Raw genomic sequence first — 10,930 nt, 5'->3', positions numbered from 1 at the left:
ACTCAGTAAAAAAGCATAATTTTATCATTTAAAATAATTCATAAAATACATTTTGCTGAGAGCAAACCCTAACGTCATAGACAGTGACGATGCCCGTGTGCCACAGAGAGAAACTGGCCTGGGTTCACTGGGGTGCTCACATCTCCCACGGGACTGCTATGCAGTCGGTACTGGCAGCAGCCTGACGGGACGGGACAGGACCATCATACACGGTCAGGGCGCGGGGACCCCGCGATCCTTGGCTGAGTTCACGGAGCAGAGTCCTGGGACAGGAGCAGCCCCTGAGAATGGCAGGACAGCCCCTTCCTCTACTGGTAGATGACCTTCACGCAAAAGGTCTCCTCGTTTTTGTCTTCATGGTCATTGATGTAAATCAGGATCTCCTCCTCCCCAGCTCTCTGACGGGATGCAAACCGCAGGCCGATGGTATAGGTCTCGCCTCCCCCGACCTGGAAAGAAATGTTGCCATACTCGTGTCCACCCTGCCAGCTCCAAAGGCAAATACACACACACACCCCAGGCTAGCAGCTTCCACCCAGGCAAACACACACACACGTGCGTGCACACACGCACACGTGTGCGCGCACACACACACACACACACACCCCACCCCACCCTCAGGCGGGCAGGCTTCAGAAAACACACGTACGTTTGGAAGCCAATCTCCCATGTTACTGTCAAGCCCTCTCCCCCACAGCCGCTCTTCCCAAGTCCCCGGGAGACACGTCACTAAGCCCCCTCCCCTGACTGACAGAGTCTGATCCACTCTGAGCCGCTGCTCACTTTCCCTAAAATAGCCACAGTAGATCAAGGCCTCACTTGCCAGAGAATCTGGATGAAACTGCTGTGAAACTGCCGGGGAGGTGGGGGCCTAGGTGTGGGGACAGAGGCCCAGGCAGAGTTCAGCGGGGGTGCCCCTGGGGACTGCAGGCATCTCACTGGAGCACAGACTGTTTTCCCCAGGACCTCCTGGAGCCCCCCAACCCTGCAGGGTCCCACCCCTGAGCAGCCCGCACCTGAAAGGCATCCTCCTTGAACTGCAGCAGGTGGGGGTGGTCACTGTGCAGGCGGTAGGCCCTCCGCGAGGGGTAGGGGTTGGTGTAGGTGATGCGCTTGTTGGCGCCCCTCCCGCCCCCCGCGGGCAGCTTGATCTCGAAGGCCTGCGGGGAGGGCAGGAGTTGTCACCTGGCTGCTTCTCCGGCAGCTTCCCAATCCTGCCCTGTGCTCGGGGCCCTAGACGCTGGATGGCTCCATAAATACAGCAGACAAGCCCCCCGAGGTCCTGGCCTAGGAGGCTCACAGTTCAGAAACCAACACCCCCCAGACCCCCAGCCACTGGGCAGGCCAGGTCAGGGGACCAGATGACAATCAGGGGACACCCCACCCAGCCACGTGGCCCCGCATCCCACATCAGACCTTGGAGATGAGAGGCGGCCGGCAGGAGAGACACAGGAGCCATGAGGCCACTAGCTGGTGAGCGTCCACGTCGACCAGGTGGAGGTGCGTGAAGTGGCTGCCCGGCCTGCGGGGCCTGACGCTCACATGCAAGTCCTGCACCCCGTGAGGGGGCAGCACAAACACACCTCTGGGGTCCGTCTTCCAGGGGACAGAGGAGAAGGGGGTCAGGAGGTGAGGGCTTCATCCCAGGGAGCCCAACGGTTCAGGGGTGACCACCTGTGCTGGGCAGGAAGCCCTCCAGTCTGCATGAAGTCAACCTTGCCACTGGCACCAGTACCAGCAGGGCACAGTCCATGTCCCCATCTTTTGGGTTGAGTCCCCTCCCCCACAGCAGGAACCCCTAAGTGCTGGAGCAGCCTCAGCAGAGAAGAGCTGAACCAGCCTAGCCTCGGGCAAGGCATCCACATCATCCCATCACCGAGATGTACAATCATGGCCACACTGACTCCAGAGTCACAGTTAATTCTTCCCATGATATACAATATATACTCCCATTATTATCGTAGTATATACTCCCAGAAATTCTACAAGTTGCTGGTGGGGTCTGTAAATAAGTCAGTCATCCCACGAAGGCACATCTGGCAAAGGCAATGTGAACTAAGGCTCTGTTGACCTTCAGGAATCCCCTGAGCTGCAGCACCATTCCCACCCCCTCCCCAGGTGGGCAAGGAAGGGAGGGCGCAGGGGACCTCCTTGAGACCCAACAGCCCCCACCCAAAGGCCATACCGTCAGCTCCTGGGGGTGTGAGCTGAAAGCCTGCACCCTCCTAACTGTCTGCGTCCCCCGGAGGACGAGAGCCAGGCGGGTCCTCTGGCCAGTGATACAGGAGACGTCCACTCGCTGCAGTGAGTGCAGGTGGACCTGCCAAGTCTGGACAGGTGTTGCCAACCAGCGGTCTCTGTGGGCAGAAGCCATTCACGGTCCACGAGGACACTACACTGACTGTGGGAGGGGAGCCCCAGGAGGCTGAGAAGGCGGCCAAGAGGGCAGGTGGGGCCCAGGTGCTGTCACCCCCACGGCCCCTTTCCCTCCAAGGCCGAGGCTCTCAGGCAGGGCTGTGGCCTCTATGTGGCCTTGACCCTGAACAGAGACCTCCAATGTGTGGCAACATGGGCTTCGGCACACTTGCACCTGGGTCAGCAGAACCCCAAACCAGGCCTAGAGCAAACCCCATTGACAGCACGGCATGGACCAGGACGTGGGCTCGGAGGTCACATGGGCCTGAGCCCGGGCTCTGCACCAGCCGCCTGCTGGCAGGGACACTGACCCTTGGTGGTAAATGGGCCTCAGGGACGCCTGCCCACAAGCCATCATAAGGACAACACTCTTTAGCCACCACATGGCACCTGCAAGTCAGGCGCTGACCCTCAGCTGGGGTGAGCACTCAGCACAAGTGACACCCCCCAACCCTCCCCATTCCCAGATGGGCTGCAACAAGCCCTCCAGCTTGCCTGTACTGGTTTCAAAGGCTCTCAAGGCCTGGGAGATATGACTCACAGGGAAAGGGAAAGGGACTGAGGTCATTTCACTGGGTCCTTGGGCATCACAGGAAACGACACCATCTTCCATCTCCCTGGGGGGCGGGGTAGGCAGGACCACAGCCTGCATCCCTCAGACTTGGGAGTGGCCACGGGAACAAGACTGTCTGGCCATCCTGGCACGTGCTACGGCAGAAGTGGCCTCCTGCCTGGGTCTGAAGCGTCCCACCAGCTGGTAATGCCAGCTGAGCAGAAGCTCCTTGCAAGACCTCAGCCAGTCTCAGCTCATATGGCCAAACACCTGACAGCCTCCTCACCACAAGTGTAGAAGCCACAGTGCTGGCGACTTCCAGGGCCACCAGCGGTCCCCAGCCTGCCTCCTCACCAACCCCCACCCTCCTCACCAACGGCCCACACGCTCACACGTAGATGGTGACAAAGAAGTCCTTGACCTCCGGGCTAGGGCCACTGGCCACCTTCAGGAACACATCACGGGGCTCCCCGGGGCCCTGTCGACAGGGGGGCACATCACAGCAACACTGGGCTCCAACCCCAGCCCCCCAATGCAGGTGTGAATCAGGCCCCCTCCCCCAACACGTTTTTAATTTTCTGTACTCGTCAGAATTCATTATTTTTGTCACTGCAAAAGAGAAAAATCCTTCACTTCTTGATTTCATATTGAGTTTAATAATTATATTCTGCAGGAGATTTTATCCCATTTCCTAACCAGTCATAACATAATTATGGCCGTTATCCTTGCACAATGGCAATTAATAAGTGCCTTAATTACCACTCACTTTATTCTGTTTGCCTCACGCATTTTTTTTTTAATTTAAATTCAGATAATCAAGGAACTGATCTGCTAGCAGGAAAAATGAAAACTCATTCATATAACTCTCATGAGGATGTCAAAATAGCCCTTTAGCAGCTTAGAAACAAGCCACTTCAGTGAAAACCTAAAATGAAGAAGCTGCAAGACACCCGGGATGCAAACGGTAGGCAAGGCCTGGAGAGGGCAGGGCCACAGAACTTACCACATTCTGTGTCTCACAAATGATGTTCGGGTCACTACATCGAACGTGGAGAGGGGGGTCCTCACTGGTTGTCCCTACAGGGGCACCTGGAGCGGGTAATATGAAAGCAAATGTCTTTTCCCAAAAGCCAAGGCCCCCATAGGTGCTTAACGAAATCCACTAGGGGACATAGCTGTCTGCGTGAACACCAGCGCTTTTTTCTCACCCAAGGGAGTAACCACAGGAAGTGGGGCGGGGGTGGGGGGGTACTATGGAGCCAGGAGCCAGATACAAAGGCTCAGTTCTGTTCTGAAGGCACCAGGGAGAAGTGAATCAGCAGGTGAATCCCCAGACCCAACACAGAGGACAGCACAGAGCCTGACACCCGAGGCTGGAGAACTTCCCCGGGCTGTGGATTTCAGGATGGAATCCGAGGGCCACGGGCGCCCTGCCACTGAAGAGGACGTGAGAAGGTCACCGTGTCAAATGGTCAGGCAGGAGGCTGCGCTGGGTTGTTTAAGAGCATCCCGGGTTGATGGAAGAAGAATACTTGTCACCCTTGGGAGATGCCTTTTCCACCTGCTGAACCTGCCCTAGGCTGGCCGTGGGGAGAGTGGGACCTGCCTGGAAGCGTGTGCCAGGGCGGCAGGCGGATGGCCTTCTTCAGGAAGGTGAGCTCCGGGTGATAAAAGCGGAAGACCTGGTCCACCACGTGGGGCTGCAGCTCCGCCGTCAGGCAGAGCACCGCCAGGGGCTTGCCGCTGCCCGCACGGAACAGGACCTGCCAGAGAGCAGAGGGCAGGCGGCGCAGGGTCAGGACCTGCACACAGGGTCTCGGGCAGCTGTGTGCACGGCACCTCTCTGGACAGACAGGGTGGGGGTCCCCGTAGTGTCTACTCAACCCTAGGAGGTGGGAAGGGCAGGCAGAGTCAGACACACAGGGTCTGCAGTCATGGGTGCCCACCCGAGGGGACTGGCCCAGCACAGGTTCCATACACGTGGACCACATGCGGCTGCTGCTCCTGCCACTTCCTGGAGGGAAGGGAAGTGCTCAGAAGGCCAGTGAGACAGGTCTGCAGCCCTGAGTCCCCCTCCAACGCTCCCACTGCCTGCATGTGCTGGGAAGTCATTCTAGAAGATCTAGACACTAACCCCACCAGGCCCTCACGGGCGGGAGCACAGCATGTCCCCCAGAAGGTAAAAGGGGGCTGTGCCTAAACCCAAATGGCTACAGATACAAACTTTCTTTGTTTAAAAAAATCATCATTCACTGAAAAAAAAAAAATGTGTCCAAGAGAGGTTCTAACTGGAGAGATGATGGAGCCAGTGTCTTTATTCTGGGACTCGGCCAGCCCAGCGAGCTCTCAGGAGCCAGGATGGAGAGCACCACACGGTCAATCCCGAAGCTGGACAACCTTCCCACATCGGCGCAAAGCTCAGGCCCCCAGACAGACCTTCCACATGGAAAGGTTGCTCTTCCACTTTGGGTATTATTATGAAACCTTTTAGACGTGTAACTGGACACATGATAACTGGACAGCTGCCCATGAGGCCACATGGGTGTGAGACAGGCACAAGCTGCACAATGCCCGCCCTCTGGGCCCCCAGCACACGGCCGCCCTCTCCAGGGAGCCCCTCCTGAACGCATGGTCACTACCCCTTGCTTGTCTTCACTGTTCCCTCCGGGTCTTTAAGTGACTCCATGTTGGCTCTACCTTTTCGGAGGGTCACCTGAAAGCCACTGCCCCCTGCATCTGTCTCCAAGTCTGTCTCCATGCCTTGTGTGTGCTCACCCGGCTTCATGATCCACTGGGAGGGGAGCCCCACCACTGTACCCACATTCCTGGCAGCTGCACCCTGACACTCCTGCTGGAATTTCACTGCTATTCTGGGACTTTTAGCTCTACAGTGATCAACTGTTTATTTAGAGCAAGGAAATGCTCAGAGGGATCAGGAGCAAGGGCACCCCAGTCATAATGAGCACACCCAGCACCAGACCTTAGTTTCTAAACACCATTCTCCACTAACAGGAACCTTAGATAACTGGCTGATCCAGACACGGAGCAGAAAGTCTAAGTTGACTCAGGACGGAACAGCTCATGTGCCGGGAACTAAGGAAGAGATCCAGCAATGGCAGGGACCTGTCAAAAGGACACAGGGGCCAGCTCAAAGCAGAAGCCCCTGGTGGCTGAGCAGTATAATAGAGAAAGACAGTGACAAATGACCACCTGCTGAACGAAACAAGAATTCATGCTCCAAAATGGTGACAAAGAAACTACAGGAATGAGTGGAGGGAGGCAAAGTTCTGCCTAGTCACTTAGAATGTAGAAGGGATGATCGAATCTGAAAGTCACCGATAGCCAACCATCACGCAAGAAGCATCAGTGAAGAATTATTTTACAAAGAATGTCTATATGTGTAAAACTGAGTCACTTGCTATACAGCAGAGATTGGCACAACACTGTAAGTCGACTATACTTCAATTAAAAAAAAAAGAATCATCCGTGGATATGAAAACCAGCAGCGGAAGCTGCATGAGGAGCAAGATATTGACATAGTCTGAGTCTCTCCTGACGAAACACTATAGTTCTAATTATCATCTACAAAATACTTGTGAATTAATTTTACACTGAAGGAGCCTGGCAGACACCATCTTAGCCAAGTAAGAGAGTTAAATCAACATCACTGGAAACAGAACAAATCACCATTGTGTCCCTCCTGATCAGAGGCTCTGAGAAGAACACAGCATACCATCTGTGCTCGTCCAGCCTGGATGCACAGCCTGAACCCACTGACTCGCGAACACCAGACAAACCAGACTGAGGGGCAGGTGGAAGAACTGGCCTTTGTGCATCCAAAGTACTAAGGTTGTGGAAGGCGAGGAAAACTGGCTGGGACCACCTGATGCACCGTGGGACCCAGGGTGAGTGAGGGGTCCAGGGTTGGGATATTTAGTAAAATGCAATCCAGGTCTACAATGAAATTGTATCAGTGTCAATTTTCTGATTTTCCAAGGCTGAGCACCGAAGAATTGATGCTTTTAAATCGTGGCGTGGAGAAGACTCTTGAGAATTCCTTGGACAACAAGGAGATCAAATCAGTCAATCCAAAGGAAATCAACCCCGAATATTCACTGGAAGGACTGACACTGAAGCTAAAGCTCCAATATTTTGGCCACCTGATGCAAAAAGCCAATTCACTGAAAAAGACTGTGATACTGGGAAAGACTGAAGGCAAAAGGAGAAGGGGGCAGCGGAGGATAAGATGATTAGACAGCATCACCCACTCAGTGGACACGAGTTTGAGCAAACTCCAGGAGACAATCAAGGACAAGGGAGCCTCGCATGCTGCAGTCCACGGGGTTGCGAAGCGCTGGACAGGGCTTAGCGACTGAACAACAACTGTGGCTGTGGAGTAGAGTATCCTCATTGTCAGGACCTGCGAGTTCTATGTTTCAAGGAGCAGCCAGGCATTTGCCCATAACTTATTCTCAAAGTGCTCAGAAAAAAACATATGTATATGGATAAACACAGACACAAAATGATAAGATGGAGGTAAAATGTCAACAACTAGGAATCTGAGTAAATAATACATGGCAATTCTTTGCACTATTCTTATAACTGTTCTCTAAGTTTGAGATTATTTCAAAATTTTAAAAAGGCACAAAAATAAATAAATTTTTTTTAAAAAGGCACAGGAGCTAACTTGAAAGGGATGGCCATGGCCAGAAAGGGGACAGTTTAGTGGCCACTGCCTGCTGCACAGCAGAGATAAAACCACAGGTTCATAAGGAGACTCCCCCAAAACGGACCATCTTTGAAGGTTCCTAGGGCACAACTCGGAGAAGGCAATGGCACCCCACTCCAGTACTCTTGCCTGGAAAATCACATGGATGGAGGAGCCTGGTAGGCTGCAGTCTATGGGGTTGCGAAGAGTTGGACACAACTGAGCGACTTCACTTTCACTTTTCACATTCATGCATTGGAGAAGGAAATGGCAACCCACTCCAGTGTTCTTGCCTGGAGAATCCCAGGGACGGCGGAGCCTGGTGGGCTGCTGTCTATGGGGTCGCACAGAGTCAGACATGACTGAAGCGACTTAGCAGCAGCAGGGCACAACTCATTATTTTAAAAATTGATAAGCAAAGGGAAAGAATCCAACATTTACCCCGACCTTCTGGTGTAAGATATATTTCAGGGTAACCAAACTGCTGACGGGGGAAGCTCTTATGTATAGAAGAATCACAAGCAGTAAGGACAGGAACAATGAGAGAAGTGGAGTCTCACCATTTCCCACTTGATGGAATAATGGGTGTGGACAGTGGGCCTGTAGTGGACACATTAGCCCCAGGAACAGCCAGCCGCCTCGGCCTCTGCACATGAGGCCACACTCACCCCAGCGAGGCTGGCCCATGGCGGCCGGCCCACGCCCAGTGACTCCAGGGACAGAGCGCCGAGGACAGTGGGCCCCGGCTTCCACAGACCAACCGCAAAAGGATGAGCGAGCACGGACGGGACAACAGGCCATCCTGAGGATCTGCTGCTAATTTGCGGGCAGTGATGATGGCACAAAGTCAGCTTAAAAAATTAGTCCTTATCAGTTTAGAGATACATACAGAAGTAATTATGAGTAAACTCGGAAGGTGTCTGGGATTTGTTTTAAAACTCCAAATTCACTAAGGAAAAATTTGCCTCTCAGATTTCATTTATAGCCCTAACTAAGAAGTTGACACATTCCTTAGACAAAGGCAAAGCTGTGGCTCCATGTTTAAATAAAATACAGCAAACTTTCCCGGGTCACAGGTCATGGGCACAGGACTGCCCCCCAACAGGGAGACTCTGGGATACAAGGCTGCCAGGTTCTCAGTCTTCGAAATCTGTTCTCGGGGTAAGGGGTGGGGCAAAAGTGTTCTTGTTTTTACTTTCACTTACTTTCAAAAGGCATCTTTTTTTGGAAAGCCACTCAGTCATGTCCAACTCTTTGTGACCCCATGGAATTATCCAGGCCAGAATACTGGAAAGCATAGCCTTTCCCTTCTCCAGGGGATCCCCTCAACCCAGGGATTGAACCCAGGTCTCCCACATTGCAGGTGGATTCTTTACCAGCTGAGCCACAAGGGAAGCCCAAAAAGCCTATCCCTTCTCCGGGGGATCTTCCTGACCCAGGAATCAAATTGGGCTCTCCTGCATTGCAGGTGGATTCTTTACCAACTGAGCTATCAGGAAAGCCCTTCAAAAGGGCCTGAAGAAATCCATGGACTATATAGTCCCTGGGGTCGCAAAGAGTCATACACAACTGAGTGACTTTCAAAAGGCATTAGTCTACCAAAAAAAGAAAACAAAAACAAATTTCTATAAAACAACTGTTTCCCAGATAACTAATAAGGACCTATTGTATAGCACAGGGAACTCAGTACTCTATAATGACCTATATGGGAAAAGAATCTGAAAAGAGCGGATATATGTAGATGTCTAACTGATCACTTTGCTGTCCATCTGAAACTAACACAACATTGTAAATCAACTGTACTCCAATAAAATTAAAAAAGAACACAACAGGGACCCAGGCTCCCCTAAGGACATCCTATAGCAGCAGGTGGGTGATTGAGACGTGTACCCTGCAAAAAGCCGTCCCCAGAGATGACAACAGGTGAGTCCTACTTCCCAGAAGTAACACACAGACACACACACAGCACTTTGATTCTACACAATACGGGATGTTCTGTCAGGGTCAGAAGGCCCGTCTGACCCTGAGTGTGGGGGCTACGCGGTGCCAGCTACAGCAGACACTGGGGCTGGGTGCTGGCTTCCCACTAAGCAAGTCTCCAGGGAGGTGTTTCCATCCTAGACCCCTGCCCAGAGGCCACACCAGCATCCGGCTGAAGCTCCCACTGCCCTGTTAGGACACGTAATATCCACCTCCATGGGCCCTGCTCCACCCCGACCCTAGACCTCTCCCCTCTAGGAGGTGCAGAGAAGGGCACGGGGGCCTGAGAAACAAACCACAGAACCCATGACACCTTTCACCCTCCACTCAGAGGACCCCTGGCCGGCACCACCAGACCTCAGACCATCCAGACGGGAGGCCTACTGTCCTCTGCCCCTTACCTTGGCATGTTTGGTGGGCATCGTGCTGGACTTACAGGGTGATCCAGCATCCGTGTCCTTCTCTGATCTCAGCTCAGCAGAGCCCTGCAAGAGGAACCGTGAGCCCCCAGGGTCATGAGACAGAGGCCCAGGGTGACAGATACTTCTTCCCACCTGTAGGACCTTCTACCTGTAGGACCTTCTACCTGTAGGAACGGTTGCCACCCTGAGTCCATGGCCTCAGAGGCCCCTTTACTCTCACAGTGACCCCACCCCTGGCAGCTGCTGTTATTAACCAACCCCCACGCCCCAAAGAGGAAGCGGGGCATGCTGAGAGCTGTAAAGAGGATCAGAGCCCATAACCCAGCTCTGCTCAAAGCCAGAGGCCTGACACCTTCACTACAGTCCGGACAACCTCTTGCCCCAAAAGTGCATCCAAAGAGCCTGCACTGAAAACTGTGAGCCCCTCACGCCTGTCTCAGTGGTGAGCACTCCCTTGCAGAGCCGACCTCATGGGGTCAGGATGGAACACGCCCGCTGTACCCAGCCCATCACAGTATGCACTCTGCTCCCACCCTGACAAGAAACCCCCAGGTGTCTGCAGTTCATGTCAAGGAGCAAGCAGCAGTGAGCAGAGAGTAGAAAACCCGAGAAAGTTTCAACCCGTTGGCTCCTCTGAGATTTAAGAAAGGCTCTTCTACCAAATTAGTAAAGAGGATGAAGAGGAGGCGGTCCAGCTTTCCTGAGTGCTGAGTGCCCTGTCAGGGCTGCTGGATCACAGCGCAGGTGCTGGGCATGGGTGGGTGGCGGTGGGCACAGGTGAGACAGTGGCAGCCAAGGGCTAACCGTCTCACCACACGGGACGAGGCCCCCACCTCCCACACAACTTGGCAA

At 53.6% G+C, this 10,930-nt stretch overlaps 1 protein-coding gene across 1 annotated transcript in view; it reads right to left on the bottom strand.

The window, feature by feature from the left end:
- Positions 1-308: 308 nt before the first annotated feature.
- The window catches only part of NPHP4 (nephrocystin 4), a 138,389-nt gene continuing 127,767 nt past the window's right edge, over positions 309-10,930 (bottom strand). The window contains exons 22-29 of the mRNA XM_052653950.1: positions 10,058-10,141; positions 4,575-4,731; positions 3,972-4,057; positions 3,361-3,446; positions 2,186-2,357; positions 1,417-1,596; positions 1,017-1,160; positions 309-449 (exon numbers count right to left, since the gene is read on the bottom strand). Coding sequence (XP_052509910.1) covers positions 309-449; positions 1,017-1,160; positions 1,417-1,596; positions 2,186-2,357; positions 3,361-3,446; positions 3,972-4,057; positions 4,575-4,731; positions 10,058-10,141 — 1,050 coding nt within the window. The remainder of the gene's footprint in view (positions 450-1,016; positions 1,161-1,416; positions 1,597-2,185; positions 2,358-3,360; positions 3,447-3,971; positions 4,058-4,574; positions 4,732-10,057; positions 10,142-10,930) is intronic.

Source organism: Budorcas taxicolor, chromosome 16 (genome assembly GCF_023091745.1).
Source record: "Budorcas taxicolor isolate Tak-1 chromosome 16, Takin1.1, whole genome shotgun sequence".
In the NCBI taxonomy this organism is placed as follows: domain Eukaryota; kingdom Metazoa; phylum Chordata; class Mammalia; order Artiodactyla; family Bovidae; genus Budorcas; species Budorcas taxicolor.
The sequence above is the reverse complement of the archived record's forward strand: the minus strand, read 5'-3'. Positions and strand labels throughout refer to the sequence as shown.